This window comes from Argentina anserina, chromosome 1 (genome assembly GCF_933775445.1).
Source record: "Argentina anserina chromosome 1, drPotAnse1.1, whole genome shotgun sequence".
Classification (NCBI taxonomy): domain Eukaryota; kingdom Viridiplantae; phylum Streptophyta; class Magnoliopsida; order Rosales; family Rosaceae; genus Argentina; species Argentina anserina.
In genome coordinates, this window is record NC_065872.1 from 3,105,651 (window position 1) to 3,127,225 (window position 21,575).

Sequence of the window (21,575 nt, forward strand, 5' to 3'; positions counted from 1 at the left end):
TTGTGAGGTTAATGAATCTGTGTAAAGCTAATCTCTCTCCTTTTCACTTGCAATGTCGAGTCCCATCTCTTCCTCTTAAGTCTCATCTTCTTCAACTTCCATATCTAAAGGAAGCCTTCCTCCAAAACCATAAAATAATTCATTAAAAGATACACTCCCAAATTATGTGTTCTGTACTGTTCTTAGCAATAAAGTAACTTGCATTGCATATGACTAGAGGTAGTACATATTCTATTTCTTTTTCTTCTTTCCTTTCTTTCTTCCTGTGGTGGTTTGCTCATATTATTGATGAGGTTCTTTTTAAATGAAGGCCAAAACACAATATCAGATCATATCAACATACCAAATAGTGTCAACTGATGAGGACCTACTGTACAAGCCCTTCTTTCCTGCTTGGTGAGCTTAACCAAATTCTTGACTTTCAGTTTGGCCATCTCTGCCTCCTCCTCAGGGGTAATCTCCCGTACTACAACTGTCAGTCGACATTCTGGTCTTGTTATAATTCCAGATTTTCCTCAGCTGCACATAAGGGAGAAAATGCACGAGGTTGGAATTATAGTAACGCTACTTGCACTATATACCAAGGAGATGCCTCAAAGGCTCAAATCAAACAGGGCACAATACTTTGTCATGAACCGTTTCATACTTATTGAGGCCTAATTGATCTGGATCATCCTGTAACTACTGTGGGGACTAAAGCACTTGTCATCATCAGTTGTACTGATGATGCTCAATTGATCGTATACAATGACACTAGAGTAATCCATCTCAGGAAATTGAAGGAATAAAACATATAGTGCGTGAGATGAATCTAAAATCCCAATATCTATCAAGTATCTTCAATCCTCCAAACAAAAGAACACCCCTAGCAGGCAACAAGGAATATGGTGCGTTCGTTACCCCGATCAGCAACCTAGGCGGTAGACTTGCAAGTGTTGGTATCATTCCTGGAGGATTACAGTGAGAGCAGTATCACTGATATTAGTCTCTCTTTTCAAATTCATGTTCACTTCATAAACAGGAGCAACCGACTCTTTTACAGTCAGATTTGAGTTCTGAGATCCCATGCATGTAAACGGCAAAGTTCATCTTTAAGCATGCAGTCGAAATAAAGTTTGTAAACAATACTAACCTTCTGAAAATAATAGATCATAAAAGATTTTGGCCAACAATGTAACGAATCACACATCAACCACTACAAAAACTGTTTGCACAACTTCAAAATCCAAATCAAAACATTTCTGAGCACTAATATTCGAACTTAAGCAAAATATTCGGCAAAGTTTGGACATTTCTCATCTTTTCAAACCAGAGATAAGGAAACTCAAGATTCGAAACAGTATATCACTGCCTTCCGTACATTCTAACACCCTGTCTATTCCTCTTCTTGGCACCAGATTTTGACACCTTGAGACTCCTGTGTACTACACTGAGCCTAGCAAGGGCTGCTTTCTTCAAGTCAGGTCTGTAGAAGTTATCAACCACCTGGAACAATTGAAATATAACATACTGTAAGCGCTTGCACCAATACAGTATAAAATTTATTGCAGCAGACTGGAGAATGTATTTAGTTGATATTTATTCAATTAACATTCCAATCACACTTCAACCAAACGTTCATAGTGGCCATGTTAAGTTCATGCAACCGTCAGATAAAAATCTAGATGGACAATATAGGAGCAAGAGAGGTCAACCCTCATATACATCATGACCATTTTCACTCCATCAACAAAATAGTCACAGATGTATTTAGGACGACAATGTTTGCTCAGAAGCCAAGCGTAACAATTCAATTGCATTGAAGATCCAACACAAAGTGAGATTTTCTTACATGTTAGCTGCTCATCACTGCCAAAAAGTTGGAACCTACTTTACCAAGTAAAAATACAACTACAGCTCTAGACATGATTCAGAACTTTTGAACATCCAAAGCCCTCAAGAGACTTGCTACCATTACTACCTAACAACAAGTGCACTGAAGCTAGAGTGCTCAGAAGCCAAGCGTAACAAATCAATTTCATTGAAGATCTCACACAAAGTGAGACCTTCTTATATGTTAGCTGCTCATCATTGCTACTGCAAAGCAAACTAGTTTATAAAACACCACCACACCTGCTACACTCAAGCCAATCTATCCAACTTACAAACAAAACAATGCCTTAGTTTTGATTACAAGCAACCGGTTAATTCAAAACCTAAATGACTGCTCAGAAGCCAAGCGTAACAAATCTATCTCATCGAAAACCTGACACAAAGTGAGATCTTCTTATATGTTAGCTGCTCATCACTGCTAGTACCACACTAAACACATTCCGATTAACAAAACTAATCGCATATACACACGGCATTGTTATCATCATTCCACACAACAAAGAAGCATCAACAAAACAACGAATCGCAAATGAGTACAGCTCTAGACATGATTCAGAACTTTTGAACATCCAAAGCCCTCAAGAGACTTGCTACCATTACTACCTAACAACAAGTGCACTGAAGCTAGAGTGCTCAGAAGCCAAGCGTAACAAATCAATTTCATTGAAGATCTCACACAAAGTGAGACCTTCTTATATGTTAGCTGCTCATCATTGCTACTGCAAAGCAAACTAGTTTATAAAACACCACCACACCTGCTACACTCAAGCCAATCTATCCAACTTACAAACAAAACAATGCCTTAGTTTTGATTACAAGCAACCGGTTAATTCAAAACCTAAATGACTGCTCAGAAGCCAAGCGTAACAAATCTATCTCATCGAAAACCTGACACAAAGTGAGATCTTCTTATATGTTAGCTGCTCATCACTGCTAGTACCACACAAAACACATTCCGATTAACAAAACTAATCGCATATACACACGGCATTGTTATCATCATTCCACACAACAAAGAAGCATCAACAAAACAACGAATCGCAAATGAGTATTCGATACCTGGTTGGTAACAGCCTTGGCCATGCGAGCGAACTCCTTCCTCATCACAGACTTGTGAACCAGACTAGCAGGCTTGTTCTGCTTCCTGGTCTTAGTGGTGGCGAGCACCACCGACTGGTCCTTCCCACCGGCCTGAATGCTCACGGTCTTCTTGTTCGCCAAACCTAAATCACCGAATCCAAAATCAAGATCGCAACAAATTTCTAGGGTTTATAATCAAGACGAGCCAGAAGAATCGAAATACTAACCGGAATGCTTGTAGGAGTGGAGATTGCAGAGGTTGTTAGGCTCCTTGCTGAAGCGGACGCCGGCGTGGCTCCGGCCGAACTGCTTGACCAAGAAGGAGTTGTTCTTCTTGACGATCTCCCAGATCAACTGCCCTGGAACGGTGGCCATTGGAGACCTAGCAACAGATACAGATGGATTAATTAGACTAACACAAGAAGAGAATCAGAGAGTATGATTTGTTACAGTGGAGAACGAAATCGAATCGAAACCCTAGAAATGGTGAAGAAAAAGAAGAAGAGGCTTACTTCTGCAGACGGTTTCAGAGAGAGAGAGAGGAGGGGTAGTGTGGAGGCTCCGAGTTTACGAGTCGGGTCTTGTTACTTATATAGGTCGCGCTGCTGTTATTTCCTAAACCCTAGACGATTAATAGTAGTGTTATACGACGTGTGCTTATATAAGTAAAAGGCAACACATACAATGCCTACGGGCGTTTGGTCTAGTGGTATGATTCTCGCTTTGGGTGCGAGAGGTCCCGAGTTCGATTCTCGGAACGCCCCTTCTTGTTCCTTTGAAACGTGTTTTTGTTTTTCCAAAAAAGAATTACCTTATATAGGTTATAGTTATAGTAACGACACCTTTGTTTTTTTTTTTTTCTACTGTAGCCAAAAGTTGAAGCACACACATACTTTTTGATAATGAAAACGACTGTTTTAGAGACGAAATTAAAAAAATATAAACAAAACATAATAATCACAACATAACTAAGCTAATCATAAATCATTTATACAAATTACATCTGAGCAGGTCTTTCGTTTTTCGGTCGCAGTATAAAAGCCGAGTATCCTTTCGCGCCTGAAACTCGGCCAGTCGGCCACCACGATCGATATGGAGATAGATCAGATCAAAATAAAAACCTATGGAGGTTGATAAATATTGTGGGATTAATTTGATGGTTAAAATAAACTACAGCTTTATAACGACAACACCCCAAGTTACCTCGTCTTCTTAAAATTGCAAACACGTTTTTCTTATTTCACCGCAGACACCTTCCCTGCTCACAATTTCAGATACTCAAACCTCCGAAGCCCAATGGAAGACGACGGCAAGATCGCAAGCGTCCACTCCACAGTGTTCAAAGAATCAGATAATCTCCAAGGCAAATGCTCCGAAATCAACGGCTACGATTTCAACCAAGGCCTCGACTACTCTCGTCTCTTCAATTCCATGCTCTCCACCGGCTTCCAAGCCACCAATCTCGGCGAAGCCATCCACGTCGTCAACCAAATGGTAATTATTCTCCTCTCTCCCCAAACTACCCCTACTCTTTTACCCAAATGTCACTGTGATTTTTTACTAGTGTTGTTGACTGTTGACTGTGTAGCTAGACTGGAGGCTGGCCGATGAGGACTGCGGCGAGGAGGAGAGGGATGGCAAGTTCAGGGAGGCTGTCAAGTGCAAAGTGTTCTTGGGGTTCACTTCGAATTTGGTTTCGTCTGGGCTGAGAGATGTGTTTAGGTACTTGGTGGAGCACAATGCGGTGGATGTGGTGGTTACTACGGCTGGTGGCATTGAGGAGGATCTTATCAAGTGCCTTGCGCCGACTTACAGAGGCGATTTCGCCCTGGAGGGAAGTGTTTTGAGGTCGAAAGGGTTGAATCGTATTGGTAATTTGCTGGTTCCTAATGACAACTATTGTAAGTTTGAGGATTGGATCATACCGATTTTCGATCAGATGTTGAAGGAGCAGATTGAACAGGCATGTGCCATATTGTGACGTTGTCTTAATTTTTAAATGTCTTATTTCTAAATGTGTGTTTTTGTTGTGGGGGGTTTTAGTGGTTTTGGGTTGTTATTGAATGCTTTGTTCTAGCAGAAGGTGCTGTGGACGCCATCGAAACTGATTGCACGCTTGGGGAAGGAGATCAACGACGAAAGATCGTATCTTTACTGGGCATACAAGGCAAGTTTAAACCAAATTGAAGCGCTTTTTCTTTAGCTCTTAAGCTTATATGTTGGTATTGTTTACTCAGTTTAATGTGTAAAGCTGGTTGGTGAAGACATTCATAAATGAATAGTTTTGTGGCATTGTAATCAGATGAGTTGTTTGAATAGCAATGGTTAGAATGCAGCCTCTGGGTTCAATTTAAGGAATTCACTTTACTGCTTTCGTTAATAGGGGCTGTCTAAAAAAAATTGATGACATTTCTTTTTGGGTTTTTTTTCCAGAACAATGTCCCTGTTTACTGTCCATCCATAACGGATGGGTCACTGGGAGATATGCTATACTTCCATTCTTTCCGCAGCCCAGGTCTGGTTGTTGATGTAGTGCAAGGTATGGTTCTTGTCACCTTGTCTCTGCAGCTAGTAGTTAGCAGCTTGACAAATGAACTCACAAAATAGTATGTGCTTTGAACAGATATTAGGGCCATGAATGGCGAAGCTGTACATGCCGGTCTCAGGAAGACTGGAATGATCATCCTTGGAGGAGGCCTGCCCAAACATCACATATGCAATGCCAATATGATGCGGAATGGTGCAGATTATGCTGTGTTCATTAATACTGCACAAGAGTATGATGGTAGCGATTCTGGAGCTCATCCTGATGAGGCTGTATCATGGGGGAAGATACGGGGTTCTGCTAAAACTGTCAAGGTATGTTAGTAATAGCCATTCTTGGCTTTCATATTGCCTCTTTAGTTTGGTTGCTTGCATCGTATTTATACCTATTTTCATTAATTGAACCAGGTGCACTGTGATGCAACGATTGCTTTCCCCTTTCTGGTTGCCGAGACATTTGCTAAGAAAGTTATCAAGACTACGAGCTAATACAGATTTTGTCATGAAGATTCATTTTAGAATACACAGTTATACTTGGTCATGATTAACCTCCAAACTTGCTGGTGATTGCCGTTTTGAGGTTGTGCGGTTGGTAAGGCCTAATGTAGGATTAGGCAATACTGTCTTATTTGAATGTTAGTGCGCACTTGTTTTGCTGCATGTCCTTGGAAACTGAGATGACAAACTGGCGGCATCCGCTCTTATTTGTAAACGATTTGCCACTGCATTGGAAATTCCTATATGAATGAGAAGCTCATTTCTTATCGATATGGTGCTTAAAGTCCCAGGTTTTTACTGAAGTTGTTCCACCATCTCAGAGAAAAATTCTTCAAGTTAGGGACAAGCCACTGATAATAAAGCAAACTTTCGGTCATTTTGATGCAATTATCAATTCGGCATTTGGAAAATGAGAAGCTGATTAACTTGTAAAATCTCATTTGCAGTTGTGTTACTGGTACTTCAGTACTTGAGCCAATTGGACAAGTTGGTACTCGATGTCTAAAAGAGGACCTTTTTTTTGGTTCTGATCAGTGAGGAAAATTTGTGTATAGTTACGCACTTCTGCACAAATATAAGCAGAATTGCAGAAATCAAACCAGCAATATATTATTTCATTAAAAGTTTGGATTCAGAAAACTTAAAATCAAAAGCAAGTGAAAGATTACAACAAGCGTCTTTTCGCTTTCAGGAAGAATTCAGTACAGTCTCTTACAAATTGTGATCCCATCACCTAACGAGGCATGCGAGATTTGGACACGAGAATCAGCAGCAAGCAACTTATTGAGTTCTATGGTATACTGTCTTCCTGGTTTCATGTATTCTGGAGTCGACTCAATAGGCATTGCAACTGACCCTCCCCAAAGAGTGTTATCATATACGGCAATACCTCCCACCTTCAGCAGCTTCATTAGTCTCTCATGGTAATTCCAATAGTTTACTTTGTCTGCATCGACGAAAGCAAAGTCAAAACTTCCTTCATTTTCATGCTGCAACACATCCACAAACATGAGAGAAACAATGTCAGGATCATGCTTTTTGCAGTTTAGCCAGTTGGAGTCTAAGAAATCTGTGATACTCACTTGTTCCAATAGCTTATTAAGAACAGGCAGGGCCTCGGATTCAATGAGGTCAATTTTGTGCTCAACACCGGCTTTTTTTATGATCGGAAATCCTATTTGATCATATGGCTCACGATCAACATCTATGGCTACAATCTGCATTAATGTATAGTTTAGAATTACATGATTTTATAGAATTGTTACTAATTAACTCGCAACAGACCTTGCCGTCCTCAGGAATTGCAAGAGCAGTGAGGAGAAGAGAGTATCCAGTAAAAACTCCAACTTCAATTGTCTTCTTGGCATCTACTAGCCCCAATAACATGGTCATCAACTGGCCTGCATCTGGTGCAGTAGCCATCCCAGCCCTGAAACATAACAAACTAGTAATCTTTGTCGATACAACTTGATCAAGTGATAGTTGTCAATACGGCACCAGGAGCCTTAATGACAATTGATAGCAAGAAATGTAATCAGCTAATGTGTCACAACACTGTAAACAAAATGAAAAGTGCAGGAGTTACCTGGGGTGGCTGGCAGTGGCATTCCTAAGCTCCTTGAGAGGTGCCGGTTCACGCGGATACACACTAGTCTCCAAAATATACTGCCACATGCTCAATTAACAATGCCAATGTCAGATCTTTCACAAGCAGCAAAAGCATAGGTATAATTGAGAGTGTGAGACCCTGTACCTGATGCAATTCATCACTCTGCAATAGTCCCTTCGATACCCTTTTCGTTTTGTGCTCCATTTCTCACAGACTATTCACAACAGAATTCTGATTACCTGCAAAGAGAAGTTGGCGGCTTAACCCAAACACATCCTGGAATCCGAGGTCAAATACAGAAATATTTACTGGAATCAAAAACATATAACCCATTCTGATCCCACATCTCCAAATTTCGTTTACAAATCCTAAGTTACAATCTTGGGTTGAAAACAGCTTCATCATGACTCAAGAATCAACAGTAATGATCGATTCGACTGTGAAAGTGAAGAGAAAGAGAATGTACCAGTTGGAAGAAGATGATCTGACTAAACGGCTGAATGAAATTGCAGAGAGTCAACGTCACATTTTATACCTTCTCAAAGTCGTCGAAGATTCCTCGTGGCACCAACCAGTCAACCACTATTGACACATTTGTACGGGTGTCGTATCAATCAATGTACGACGTTCTTTTCACTGCCCTAAACCTTTGATCATGTTTATAGGACTTCTCTCTAAGTTACTGTTTGAAATTTGAGAAATATTATGGTCATATTATGATCATATATACTCCATAACGCACACCATTGATTGCATTATTTGTCAAGTGTATAAATCAAAAGGAGTTGTTCATTACAACTTCTTGAATATTAGAAAGGTTACAGTTTCATTGACCAAGCCAAAGTGTTGTTTATGCAGAGAGCAAGCTACATATGTATAAGATTTCAACGGTGAAGGCAAAGTTATATGATCCGGCGACAAATCATCATCCCATCACCAACAGAAGCATGAGAGATTTGGATACGAGGATCGGCTGCAAGTGACTTGTTATGCTCAATGGCTAGCTGTCTGCGTTTTTTCCTCAGCTCTGGAGTTGACTCATCAGGCAATGCGACTGATCCTCCGCAGAGGGTGTTGTCATAGACAACTAAGCCACCCACCTTCACCAGTTTCAGTAGTCTCTCGTGGTAACTCCAGTAGTTTTCCTTGTCGGCATCCACATAGGAAAAGTCGAAACTGCCTTCATTTTCAGGCTGCAATGATCACCAGTTCACCCATGAGAAAGCAAACAAGGTGTTGTGAGCTATATTAAACTTGAGATGATATGGTGGAGAATGCAGAATGAAAAAAGATAGATAAAACATGTTTAACAAAGTTCAGGAGTGAACCACTCTGTTATCAAGAACCAAGGTTTGAAATCACAACACTACTTTGCTACTTACATGTTCCAATAGCTTATCAAGAACTGGTACAGCCTCGGATTCAATGAAGTCAATTTTGTGCTCAACGCCAGCTTTCTTTATGATAGGCAAGCCTATCTGATGACATGTCTCATGATTTATATCTATGGCTATAATCTACAAGAAGGTGAATAACCATAAATAGTGTCGGTTCCATGTAATGTCACAAATGACTAGCTTTTGCCATGGTCCCTTTTACACTTGCATCAGTTGCATGACAATGAAGCAGATTGAAAATTATAAACTGACCTTGCCATCCTCAGGAATCGTAAGTGCAGTGAGGAGTAGAGAATATCCCGTGAAAACTCCAATTTCAATTGTCCTCTTTGCATCTATGAGCTTCAACAGCATGGCTAGTAACTGTGCCCCATCTGGTGCAGTACCCCAACTAGCCCTGAAAAATAACAAGCCAGTAATCCTCTCCGATACAACTTTTCAAGGTATTGCTTCAGATTGTTCATACTTAAAAAGGTATGTACCAAGTGATTGAAGTGAAGGCTTTTGTCGTCAAGAATAAGCTTATCGAAACTTAGTCAGGGTATTTAGACAATCATACTTAAAACGGTATGAGCTAAGTGATTGAAGTGAAGTCTTTTGTCATCAAGTATAAGCTTATATATTGACACATAGTCAGGGACCTATACAGCATTACAGTGTGATCGATTCACTCAAATTAAAATGCACTAAGCTAAAAATGATAGATCACCGAGGGTGGCCGACCGTGGCATCCCTTAGCTCCTTGAGAGGCGCAGGTTCACGGGGATACACACTAGTCTCCAATATATACTGCCACACTGTCAAAGACCAACGTTTGTAAATTTAACCAAAGAATGAGAAACATAGAAGTAAATGAGCTGGACATACATGATATAATTCATCACTCCGCAAAACACCCCTTGTGGTCTTAATGGATTCCATTTCTTCAAAATTCTTCAGATAGAGTTCTTTATAGTCTGCATTTCCTGCAATTCATAAGAACCGACCAATTGTTTATACCCGGTTATGAACAAGAAACCTGATGAATCACTGAATCAGACATAAATCAATTCTACAGAAAGTCAGACATAAGTGCATGTCATATTCAATATCAGAAAAGTATCGATATTAAGAACATACCACAACACAATTATGTCAAAGGGTTTATAAGCAAACTACCATCATAGCACTTGATGGAGATCTTGAAGGGTGAACAGTACGATTAGGATTTTGTGTTTCAAAAGCATGGTATATTTGCATGAACAGAGAAAATTAAACGAGGTAATTTCATCAATGTGAAAGCAAGCATCTTGATATAATTAATGACACTCTGGACTCGATCATCTCTGATCATCAAACAATAGAAGAGTATAACAGCAGTTTGGATGTTCATAAATTATCAATATGTATAATTTAACATTACCGATCGCGAGTTTGATGCTTGGGTAAAGTAAGAGAGTGCCGGAAACGAAGCAGATGGAGGTAATCAACTGGCGAGTCTAATTCAGACAAAGAAGAAGAGCTCCTTTGAACACGATATATCCAAGTCTCCAACTACTGTGGACCAAGAACCTTCCATTGCCGACTTTAGTCACTAACAGCAACGGTGTCGTTTGGTTTCTCGCTAGCCCCCAAATTCACGCACCGTGTTTTTACTTTTTACTAAGGAAAAAGAGGGAAAAAAAGTTTCAATTTTCAACTCGTATGAGTAAAACAACATTATAACACGGATAGTAATACAAGAGAGAAATACTGAAAACATTTAATTATAAATGTACTCATGAGTCACAGGACGGCCCATATGGTTGTCCAATAATATCTGAAAATATAAGTGCTCATGAGAAATCGGGCAACCCATATGTTTACCCAAATATATTTATAATACGGGTAATCATGAGACCCAGGTACCCATCTGTTATCCCTCATGAAGTACGCCGTCAGACATTGGGCAACCCATCTGTCACCCAATATCCAAAAAAATGGGTACTCATAAGCAGGTAACTCATATGTTACCCCTCATGCAGTACACCGGCAGACAAACTAGAGTTCTAACGAATCGTAACTGTCGCCCGGCCAAGGCTAGATTCTGACATGCCAACACGTCCGAAGACAAAAGAACGTTTTAACATAACTCATGTTAAAACCACGTACAATAAATTCCTCACATGTTATTGTACAAAAAGACAAGCGATTCATGCTCAAATATAAATATTGGTGCTATAAATAAACTCATTTGGAAATATGAATATGACAATATATAGTATAACAACTCATATATATGTATCGTATTTACTATTTATACACATAATAACCCACTATACCATATACCATAGTTCGGTCTTTTAAACAAAGCGTAAAAAATGAATCACCGCCAAGGATAAACTTGTCATAGTGAGATTTACTCACCTTATTTTCGTGAGCGTAATTTCCACAATACCGAAAGCAAATCCTTTACTTGTTTTGTCGATCACCTAGATTGGATAAAAAGTGGTTAGAAACGTTACGTAAAACATCAAATGCCGACTCAGTACTATTGTTTTATTGTTCAGCAATTTACGGTTATACGTAATTATTGTTCACGTAAATACTATTCACGTATTACTGTACATGTACATACTGTTTACGTATTTCTTTACACCAATGTACTATTCCATCGTAAATACTGTTCCAGTAAATATTAATCATTGATTTACCTTTCATAAAATTACTTTTATAATTACTGTACGTGAATTACTTTTACAATTACTGTACGTAAATTACTTTTACAATTATTGTACGTAAATTACTTTTTACATTTACCTACATAAATCACTTTTTACAAAAAATTAATGTTTGGAATTTACTGTTCACGCGCCACCTCCGGCAACCACGCGTGGCGCTCACGTGCCGCCCACAGTGGTAGTGCGTGGGGCCCACGCGCCACTTCTAAAACCAGTGCGTAGCTCCCCCACCGCCGCCCAAAACCCTTCCTTTTCTTCCCCTCCACCTTTCCACGGCCTAAGGCCGTTTCTAGCCCATCTCACTCTCCCTCACGCGCCGCCTAAAGCAGTGATACGTACCTCCCCTCCTCATCCGAAACTCCTCAAATCAACCCAAAATCCATACACAACATGTACAACAGTCGAATTAATGCGTTTCCATACCTAGATTGGACCTAGGACCGCCGGGAAGTTGCTGGAGGAGTTCAGATGCCAACGGGGTCGATTTTCGGGGAGGATGTGATGCGGCTTGATTCGAGTCCCAAATCAATTGCAGAAGGCACCGGGGGTGAGGGGCGGTGGAGAGGGACTATCGCCGAGTGCTTGCGTCACCGGAGACGGAGCTTGAACGACGACGAAACGCAGAAGCTTCCAGTCGTCGATCGAGCTTCGTTGCGGTGAGCGGCGGCGTGATGCGTTCGAGGGTGGCTGCTGGAGATCGTGCATAGCCTCAGGGACCGGCGGTGAGAGCCACAGAGGCTTGGGTTGTGAGCTCGCCGGAGGCAATTTTGAGAGAGAGAGGGTCGGGAAGAGAGAGGGGGGAGGGCTGCTGGGGAAGGAGAGAGAGAGAGGGGGAGGGGTTTCTGCTTTAGGAAACCCTAATTTCCTAAAAATTCCTTTTATATTTTTTTTCAAAATCGGAAATTAACTTTCGTCGCTAATAACTTTCACATACGACGTCCGATTAGAACGTGTGATGTGTCCACGAAATCGTATCGAAGAGCTCTACAACTTTTGTGAATGAAGTTTTCAGAAACGAGTGACGGAGTAAAAGTCGACTCCCGTGTCGCGGAAACGTAACGTTTTTCCAATTTAGATTTCCGAAGACGAATCCGTTTTCGATTTGACATCGTCGTGAAGCGAATAATGCGATTCATTAAATTTTCCAAGTTTATTCAATTCTAAGAATTCATACAAATTAAATCCGAGAAATCGGGTTATTACAAATTTAGATTTTGATTCCTGACTCAATGTATATATGTATGTTTGTACCTCTCTTATTGGTATCTATTCAAGTGAAGATGGGAGAAGAGAGTGGCTAAAACTCGACGTACCGCTTGTTTCGTTACGAGCTCTACTCAATGGGTTTAGGTGATGAAGGGTTCCTGGTGAATGGGGCTGTTCATTGGTTAGTGAGGAAGCGTAGAAATAAATCGTTGGTGATTATCTCTTTTGTTCTAGCAGAGGGGGAGGTTAGAGAAATTGCATTACCACCCAATGCCCCTACTGCTACTAGTTGGCTTGGACTGGGGGCGTTCAGAAATTGTCTATGTTTTACACTAGATTCAGCTCCTTCAGAGCCCCCCCCTATAATGAGGTTTGGGTCATGAAAGAATATGGAGTGCGCGAGTCTTGGACTAAATTACATGTCGCCAAACCATATGTCCAATACGACATTCAGGGTTCTGGACAGAATCTCATGATCTGATGGTGTTCGATAAGAAATTATTAGTTATGTACAACTTTAATGATGAAACATTTTGGGATCTCTCAATTGGTACCACTGGCAAAGATGATCACTTTGGTACTGTTGGTATCTATTTGGAGAGCCCACAACCTTCACTCATCGATCAAGAACAACATGCAAGACCTAAGGAAGATGAATCCACTCAGTGACATCATTGACTAGTTATTACCAGAGCTATTGTTAGAACAGTTATATGCATTACTTGTTATTCAAGTCTTTCAAATAACAGTAATATGAGTGAAACAGTGCTACATTGTATGATTTAATATGCAATCTCTTCATTGTATTGTGAGCTTATTATATCTCTGTTTAAGCTAATGAATGATAAATTGTTACAGTGGAATGGGGTTTGTATGTCAGATCAGTGTTTTGGCCTTGATTGGCGAAACCACCTCAATACCAACATCAACACTGAGTGTAAGGTTTTGATACAGCAGTGAATGGAGAAGCTCTAACTTAGTAAAGCTACCCATTGTCAATGTCAAATTGGATTCGAAGCCATAGGGAGTCTTTGCTCCTTGCCATTGACAGAATATAAGTCGAAAAAGTTGAGAGACCTGTTATGTGACAATCAACTTTAGATCACCAGTTGCTAGTGCCCTCCCAATACTCAACAATATCGAAAGAGTCCCGAGTAGAAGGACCTTAGAATTTCAGTGACCGAGACTAGATAGATATTACAACCCTGAGTCAAAAGAGATTAGTTCCTAACCAAGGACTAAATAGCTCGAGACCTACTGGGAAGTAAATGAAAGTCATAGATATATGTACTGGAGTTATATATTTACCCAAAAGTATTCTGATGCTCAGTACTCAACAGAGCCTGGTTTCAAACTTCAGACTTATGCCCATGCTGAACAGCTCCTGGCCCAATAGCTTGGCCCCGTAAGGCACATTGACCCTCACAATGTCATCAGCAGAGTCGCAGACCCGGCAATAGGGACCCCTGATTTTGCGGCCACCAGTCACTTTCCGCTCAATCACGTTAGCTGCATTCTGGCATTTCTGGCAAACATTCATCTGCGAGGAGTCACTGAGAGTAAAGAGACGTTCATGCAAGTTTGCTGATGCTCCATGGGCTATAAGGCAGTCACGCTCCATCTCACCAAACTTGATCCCACCAAATCTCTTCCTGTCTGCCACAGGCTGCCGAGTTAAAGGATGAACTGGCCCTGTGTTCCTAAACTTCACTTTATCTTCAGACATGTGAATCAGCCGTTGATAGAATGTTGGGCCCATAAAGATCAGTTGGCGAACCATTTCACCAGTTCTGCCATTGTATACTCTCTCATTTCCCCATCTTTGAAATCCAGCTCTGTCAAAAGTAGCAAATATTACATTTAAAGGAGCTGTTCAATGATTAAATTTTTTTTTCACATGAGAACAATATAGTTGGTAGCCATGTAAATTCCATTTTAAAAGGAATGGATAACCGAAAGTGAACCAAAACTATGGTACAAAGTAACATACTATCAAATGACACTACATCCTGCAAGGCTTCACACAGAAATTTCAAGATTCCTTTTGCTAGTTTTATAAATAGCAAATTATTCAAAAAAAAAAAACGGCTTAGACATAGCAAACATGTAGGCTAAGCAACGTTGCCTATAGATCTAACAAGTGTCTTATCGCTGCATATAATCTAGAGCTCCAGTTAACTACCCTCAAACCCAAGTAATTTTCTCAACTTTCTGCAATCTAGGGATAAAAGGCCCATGAATAGTCTGAATTATAACCAGTGTCAGGTGCGGTTCAGAGTATTCAGACCCCTATAGTAAAGTCAAACATGGATAAATTTGAGGTAGCATACAATTCATATTAAATAGAATGACATAGTTTACCTATGAAGCTGGTCTGTGATGTCATCAACAGAGAGAGTGGAAAAAGGGGTGGCATATCTCTTTGAACCACCACAGGCAATTCCCTTCCCTAAAGCAGCCTCTAGGAGTTGACCGGGGGTTTGTCTTGAAGGAAATGCATGTGGATTAATTACAATATCCGGAACAATCCCTTGTATTGTGAAAGGGAAGTTCTCCTGAGACTCCAAAAAACCCAGGACACCCTTTTGCCCATGCATGCTAGAGAACTTGTCTCCAAGAGAAGGAGAACGTACCTAAAACAAAAAAGAAAAAAAATTAAGAAAACGTTAGCAGTTAATGACATTAGTTCTTAATGGGGAAAGCAATAGCATGCCTTAAAACATATTATTTGACATTTGATTTTCTGCAGGCCAGCAGATGTGCACGGATCCGCACAAATGTTCGTGCACGCATCTGCACATATGTTCATGCACATAGTTACGCAGACATACCTGTCTTAACGATACAACAGCAAAGTTCTTGCCATCATCATTGGAGGAAAGAACAACCTTCTGCACCATTCCCCTTTCAGTATGCTTCAATTTGATGCTATGATCAGTACCAGATTCACTGCACCTACCAATAATAATATCCCCATTCTGCAGACTTGCACCCACACAGGGGAACCCGTCGTCATCAAGATTGTCAACACGTCCAAACTTACTCTGGATTTTGCCAAAGTTTACACACTCATCTGGTTTTCGCCTTTTTTCCGATGAGAGCTTGTTTTCAACTTCAGCCTTGTAACTCCTTATATGCTCAGTTCGAAACATACCACGGTCCAGTGATGCCCGGTTCATTACTATTGAATCTTCTTGATTATATCCAAGGTGCACATTGACTGCAACAATTGCATTCTGGCCATTGAAGTACTCGGGCTTTGGCATAATACCGTTATGTCCCACTGGATATCCTGATTTTCCAAGGCAATCAGATATCATTGTACGAAAAAGCGGCCTCTGGGGGTAGTGCAAGTTGTGTGACAAAGTATCCACTCTGAGGTTAGGATTTGTAGTTGAAAAACCAATAGCCTGCTGAGAGTGCTTCTGCGACTGGTACAACACCCTCCTTGCATGATCATGATTTGCAAAGGGAATTATACCGCAGCTCAGACCTAACAAAAAGGACATGTCCAGCTCACAGTGTGTGTACTTGACAACCGAGTTTCCCTGCTGTTCCATGAATAGATATTTAATGGCCCATGCTGTCCGGCAGTCCTCTTCTTCTTCTGGACCAATGAACTCAATTATTCCCTTGTCCAAAAAATCCTGGAAGGTATGCTTTTCTCCTTTTTCTGCTTTAATCTTTTTAAGACTCTGAACAACCAAGAGCGGACGTAGAATCCTTCCAGAATCAGAAAATATGCGCACCTCTCCTTGAGGATCATCTCTTTTAATTTCCACCTAAAACAATGGTATTACAATGCTTCATATATATAGAAGACTGAGACATGCTACATCATTAACATGCAACTAGCTTGGTCACAAAAATCATCGTTCAAATAGCAGGTGAATTAAAACTGTGAAACTTAAAAAGAAAGATAACTACACAAAAGGCAAGATACATGAAATCACATTAGCCCAAGTCAAAAGATAGGGGTTTTCTAAAGGTAGGAAGAGACTACTCCTAGTGCTTACAAACACATTATCAGTTTATGAGAATTAAATCATATCTTTTGATGTACAGACTCTTGAATGTAGAGAAAGAAAAATGCTTTTAGGAGAAGAGAAAAGAGAAAAGCTTTCATGAAAGAGGAAAAAGTATGCTCCTATAGCTATGTCCCTAAGCCAGAAAAATCCTCAGTACTTTTTTTTATACATTTACTATCCAATTAAACGGTAGCACAATCAAGTCATGGCAATCATACCAAAACCACAACAATGTAAAATCTGAACAAGAGAAAAACCTGATATGGCAACTTTTTACTGCGTCGTAACCTCCTTAGTCTCGTTACAAAACCAAGGGAATCTACACAAACTCCAACCCAGTCACCATTCAGAAAAATTTTATGCTTCCCATCCAATGAAGTAGAGGTATCATCTACCAATTCCTCCATGCCACATTTGAACAATTTAGGCAATATGGGCTCCAATATATTTATACTTACAAGTGCAGTGGTAGCCATATTTTTTACAAGTCCACAGTTCTCACCATCTGGGGTTGAGAGAAAGCAAACCTTACCCCAGTGAGACGGATGCCTGCAATGACAAGCTTCTATTAACTACAATTGCAATGTACAGATTTTCTAAAAAGGAAAATACTTACATACAACTGAAGCACTAAATATTAAACACCCAAGACTATAATATGCAGGCATATTAGGTGGTTTGGTTTATATTTAGATTCTTAGACACAACTAAAACAATGAAATACTTTTTCGATAACAGTATAGAAATGGCAGCTCAATAAACCGATGAAACTAGAATCAATTTCATTTCCAAGCCCAGACAAACATCTAAAAAGAAAGTAAAAGATGTAACCCTTTGCTAGCTGACTACATCCCCTATTATATATAGCAATCACTTTCACATTTATTCTTAGAGCACTTCAATAACAGGATGGCAAGATTACAGTAGAAGATTTGGTGCCAATTTACAGTAACTAGAGCAAGTGTTTCATTAACAAAATGACAACAGATTAAAGGAGAAAACATTGTTCCAACTAAACCATTTTAATGTTATATAACAAGTCATTTATTACCAAGATAAGAAACTTAATAGGTCCAGGGCTCTACTAGCTTATCTTTTTTCTCCCATTTAGAAACTATGAAAGCTGAAGTAATAATCAGAGATTGTAGAAGTGTGACTTTATTATCCAAAGGTAATTAACTCAATTCCATAAAGGAATGGTACAAGGAAGACCACGCGGCCAAAAAACATGAATATCCAGAGTTGAGCACCAGCAGATATGATCTATCGAATCATTTCATATTTTCTCCATTCACCAGGATAAAGCTGTTGGAAGAAAAGGATGAGACAATAGTTGAACTAAGTTAAAAAGGTACTTACGGATATCTGGCATCTCCAGCCTTGCCAGTGTATTGAACTTGCTGACGTGTCTTCCTCATATCAATCATTGTCTGCAGTGGATTTGCTCGCCCAATATTTGCGACCACACCTGATATCCTCTCCATCCTCTTGAAAGGATGACACCATGCTCCAGTAGAGAATGCCCTGGAAACACCATTGGTAACTATAGAAGCATCTAGATAGTGTTCCACTGGTTTGACAACACGATCACCACATAGGTCTCTCTGCAGAGCCTTTGCCATGCGCCTCCGTGCATGTGAAATATGTGCCTTCAGCTCTCGTTCTAGAAGCTCACCTGCTAATTCCAACCTCTTGTTTCTAAAGTCATCCCTATTGTCGCATTTCCTTCTGCCAATGGAGGTTTGTAAAAGACACTTCACCATATACCCTAGAAAGCGAGCCTTCTGCTTCAGTCCTCTCAGATTAGGAAATAGGTACATGCTAATGCAGTCTTCAATGCTTTCCCCAGGAGGAAATGTCGTATTCTTTATTGCTTCTTCAACATATCTCAGAGCACTCTTTCCCCTACGAAAGTCATCTTTTCGCTCGTCAGCATCACGAATTGAGGCAAACAATATGTTCAAAAGGCTTGCATCTTCTATGCCATAATCAATTAGATCAATAACTTCTTTGTCTGAACCGACCCCAAGGGCAAAAAACCAAATCCAAACAGGGATTTCTGTTGACAAAAAGTATACTGACAGGACTTTCTCCACTCCTTCAACATTTTCCAGTTTTGAAATCCCAGCTAATCTAATTATCAGCCTATGCCGCTTGACCTCTGACCTATATGCTACTGTGAGACCCTGATTATTTGAAATCAGAAATCTCTTCAAACAGCTTTGTTCTTGAGCAATAAAGGTCTGCAATACACATTCCATAAATGTCACCGAATCATGCATAAAATGATTTTTTTAAACTTGGAGTTCAGAACAATTTAAACACATCTGATAACCAGGAACAAGTGAAACACTAGAAAAGAATGAAATTCACATTGTACAACTAGATTTTCAAGGAAAAGAAACAATTTTTTTCCTAAATGAAATAGACGTTATACACAGGAAAGAGATCAAAGTACATCAGAGCTCACCTTTTCTGCACCCTTGATGATAAAGTAGCCTCCCTGGTCAAACTCACAGTCGCCTTTTTTGACTCCATTCATCCAACACAAGTTAGACCTCACCATTACAGGAACCCTACCAATTATGACGTCCCTGCTGTCAATACTCACAGTATGCTTGTCCAGATGTTGCTCCGTTCCAGTTTTAAACTTGTCACTTTTTGCAAGATTTTGAGTATATACCTGGTAGATCAGATATTAATATACATTTATGAGGTTCTACAATATAACCTTTTTTTTTTTTTTGCAGATTATTACTGGAAAATGACATACCATCACAATTCTTTCTGTGTATTTGCACACACAAGCATATCATAAATCAAACTAGGACATAGCGGCCTATAACTTTTTTCTGTGCTGTTCTAAATACATGTAAAATAACATTGTGCCAAATGCATCAAGTTTACCAAGTACCCTGGTAGATAACTAGACCATCTGTAGCACAAGAAAAGATGCAGAAATCACCTAATGTGATAAGATCAAGTAAGATTTCATCATGCATTTAATGAAACTAGTTAAACTTATTTACCTGGACAGTGATATTGACAGACATCCTGGCTGAGTATGTCATGTTCTGAAGCCTAGCATGCCTAGGTAACATGTTATACTCCTTGTCATTATCCGAACCTCCCCAAAAACATGGCTTATTTAGGGTAACTTTTCCAAACTTGACAGATGCAAACCGCCAGTCAGCATCCCCCTTCTTAGATGGGTCATACCCGGGCTCAACTACAATCTCACCGAAAGAATCAAAGACCCTTTGTATGCCATTCTCAACAAAGTCATTGTATGAGTTTATTTGATGACTGAGAAGGCCATACTCCTTGAAGAATGACACTGATGCCTCCTTACAGAAATGCTTGAGAAACACTTCTCCCAAATCATGTATGCTAGTTGAATCCTCGAAGTCATCATCATCATCAAAATCCATATCATCAATATCTCCATTGGAAAAGCCGTTACCCTTGCTACTCATACCTATATCTCCCTTGGCATCCGATGACACTCCCATTGGATTCAATATCAGTCTACATCACAAGAAGATTAACAAAGCAAATAGTATCAGTTTACCAACGAAACACACTAATCGATTGCAGAGATACAAATGGAAAAGAAAACAGTAATTTTCCAGTTGCCCCTAACAAAGCAACACACTGTTCAATGCAGATGTATAGAAAACAACCAACACATAAAGAAGATTCTCTTCCAGACTACACTATACCGCCTAAACTGAAGCCTAAGAAGCTTATAGTATACATATTAGATACAAAAAGTTGAGTAATACATTCCAGTTCTGCACATGTTTTCTTTATTCCAAGAATCACCAGCTCATATCATAATTCCACTTCTATAAATACACCTCAACAATCCCCTATTCCAGGGTCAAACCAGTGAGAAAAAATCTCATCCAAGCTAACAACCCTCTTCAGACCATGAAACCCCTCCATCAATTTTTTTAACCAAACTTTCAAACAGCAATTTCCAGTTTCTATCTACAAACAACTCTACTCTCAGTTTAACACAAATACATGAAGTTAAATAAAGAAAAAAGGAAAACAAGGAAATAATACACACAAAAATACATGAAAAAACAGAATAAAAGAGGTAAAATCCTATCTTTCTGTATAACGCTTCAAAAAGGACCTATCTGAGAGCCAACTCAGTAACATAAACCCCATCCAAGTACAGAAAACTCTTCAGAAACAAAACCCACCCAAAAAAATTGAACCTTTAAACCCCAGAAATATCCAATTTTGATCATCAAACAACTAGGCTAAAACTCTCATATAAACACAAAGAGAGAAACAACATACATACACGTACACATGCAACGGAGCTATAGAATGAGCTTGACCAGAGAGTCTGGGTAGAACCCCTAAACCCCTGATCGTGAAAAAGGTTGAGTTTTGAGATGAAAGGTGTTACCTTTAGGGTTTATACGAACAATGCAGGTGAAAGTCTCCGGCTTTAAGTCTCAGCGGCTCTCAATTTGCAGAGGAAATGAGTGTAGACGCTCACTCTATTGGAGCCAAATTTGTGAAAGTCCTGTGAACTCTATGCACTAAAAGCCGATACAGTTGGGCATCATCAATGGTGATGTTATTTCCACTCTCAATTTTTTTTGTTTTTTTTTTAAATATT

At 39.8% G+C, this 21,575-nt stretch overlaps 5 protein-coding genes and 6 non-coding genes across 13 annotated transcripts; 2 read left to right on the forward strand and 9 right to left on the reverse strand.

Moving 5' to 3' along the window:
- Positions 1-1,217: 1,217 nt before the first annotated feature.
- LOC126798846 (60S ribosomal protein L28-1) lies at positions 1,218-3,543 on the reverse strand. The gene is made up of 4 exons (XM_050525916.1): positions 3,465-3,543; positions 3,180-3,334; positions 2,932-3,095; positions 1,218-1,485 (listed from the first exon to the last, which is right to left on the reverse strand). Exons 2-4 carry the CDS (start codon positions 3,325-3,327, stop codon positions 1,345-1,347), a joined length of 453 nt encoding a protein of 150 aa, XP_050381873.1. The 5' UTR covers positions 3,328-3,334; positions 3,465-3,543; the 3' UTR covers positions 1,218-1,344.
- Positions 1,764-1,855, reverse strand: LOC126805367 (small nucleolar RNA R24). Its single transcript, XR_007674038.1, has one exon. It is a non-coding gene; the product is annotated as a small nucleolar RNA R24 (small nucleolar RNA).
- LOC126805363 (small nucleolar RNA R24) lies at positions 1,986-2,077 on the reverse strand. The gene has a single exon (XR_007674034.1). It is a non-coding gene; the product is annotated as a small nucleolar RNA R24 (small nucleolar RNA).
- Positions 2,203-2,294, reverse strand: LOC126805365 (small nucleolar RNA R24). Its single transcript, XR_007674036.1, has one exon. It is a non-coding gene; the product is annotated as a small nucleolar RNA R24 (small nucleolar RNA).
- On the reverse strand, positions 2,501-2,592 carry LOC126805364 (small nucleolar RNA R24). Its single transcript, XR_007674035.1, has one exon. It is a non-coding gene; the product is annotated as a small nucleolar RNA R24 (small nucleolar RNA).
- LOC126805366 (small nucleolar RNA R24) lies at positions 2,718-2,809 on the reverse strand. Its single transcript, XR_007674037.1, has one exon. It is a non-coding gene; the product is annotated as a small nucleolar RNA R24 (small nucleolar RNA).
- A 101-nt stretch (positions 3,544-3,644) lies between the features above and the next one.
- TRNAP-UGG (transfer RNA proline (anticodon UGG)) lies at positions 3,645-3,716 on the forward strand. Its single transcript has one exon. It is a non-coding gene; the product is annotated as a tRNA-Pro (tRNA).
- A 492-nt stretch (positions 3,717-4,208) lies between these two features.
- On the forward strand, positions 4,209-6,261 carry LOC126798804 (deoxyhypusine synthase). Of its 2 annotated transcripts, none has more exons than XM_050525867.1 (6): positions 4,209-4,446; positions 4,541-4,915; positions 5,033-5,119; positions 5,386-5,491; positions 5,576-5,811; positions 5,905-6,261. In XM_050525867.1, the coding sequence occupies exons 1-6, from the start codon at positions 4,249-4,251 to the stop codon at positions 5,983-5,985; spliced, it is 1,083 nt and encodes a 360-aa protein (XP_050381824.1). In that variant the 5' UTR covers positions 4,209-4,248; the 3' UTR covers positions 5,986-6,261. The 2 variants fall into 2 exon arrangements, with proteins under 2 accessions (XP_050381824.1, XP_050381831.1); XM_050525874.1 differs by having other exon boundaries at positions 4,545-4,915.
- A 317-nt stretch (positions 6,262-6,578) lies between these two features.
- Positions 6,579-8,122, reverse strand: LOC126798819 (probable caffeoyl-CoA O-methyltransferase At4g26220). Its single transcript, XM_050525886.1, has 6 exons — positions 8,070-8,122; positions 7,748-7,842; positions 7,580-7,659; positions 7,279-7,423; positions 7,077-7,211; positions 6,579-6,983 (listed from the first exon to the last, which is right to left on the reverse strand). The coding sequence occupies exons 2-6, from the start codon at positions 7,805-7,807 to the stop codon at positions 6,693-6,695; spliced, it is 711 nt and encodes a 236-aa protein (XP_050381843.1). The 5' UTR covers positions 7,808-7,842; positions 8,070-8,122; the 3' UTR covers positions 6,579-6,692.
- Positions 8,123-8,362: 240 nt separating this feature from the next.
- Positions 8,363-10,575, reverse strand: LOC126798831 (probable caffeoyl-CoA O-methyltransferase At4g26220). Of its 2 annotated transcripts, none has more exons than XM_050525903.1 (6): positions 10,442-10,575; positions 9,868-9,956; positions 9,710-9,789; positions 9,253-9,397; positions 8,986-9,120; positions 8,363-8,796 (listed from the first exon to the last, which is right to left on the reverse strand). In XM_050525903.1, exons 2-6 carry the CDS (start codon positions 9,919-9,921, stop codon positions 8,506-8,508), a joined length of 705 nt encoding a protein of 234 aa, XP_050381860.1. In that variant the 5' UTR covers positions 9,922-9,956; positions 10,442-10,575; the 3' UTR covers positions 8,363-8,505. The 2 variants fall into 2 exon arrangements, with proteins under 2 accessions (XP_050381860.1, XP_050381854.1); XM_050525897.1 differs by having other exon boundaries at positions 10,403-10,496.
- Positions 10,576-13,996: 3,421 nt separating this feature from the next.
- LOC126798793 (DNA-directed RNA polymerases IV and V subunit 2-like) lies at positions 13,997-21,442 on the reverse strand. The gene is made up of 8 exons (XM_050525855.1): positions 21,360-21,442; positions 19,963-20,461; positions 19,404-19,616; positions 18,293-19,176; positions 17,191-17,482; positions 15,737-16,687; positions 15,267-15,538; positions 13,997-14,740 (listed from the first exon to the last, which is right to left on the reverse strand). Exons 2-8 carry the CDS (start codon positions 20,443-20,445, stop codon positions 14,239-14,241), a joined length of 3,597 nt encoding a protein of 1,198 aa, XP_050381812.1. The 5' UTR covers positions 20,446-20,461; positions 21,360-21,442; the 3' UTR covers positions 13,997-14,238.
- Between the last annotated feature and the right edge of the window lie 133 nt (positions 21,443-21,575).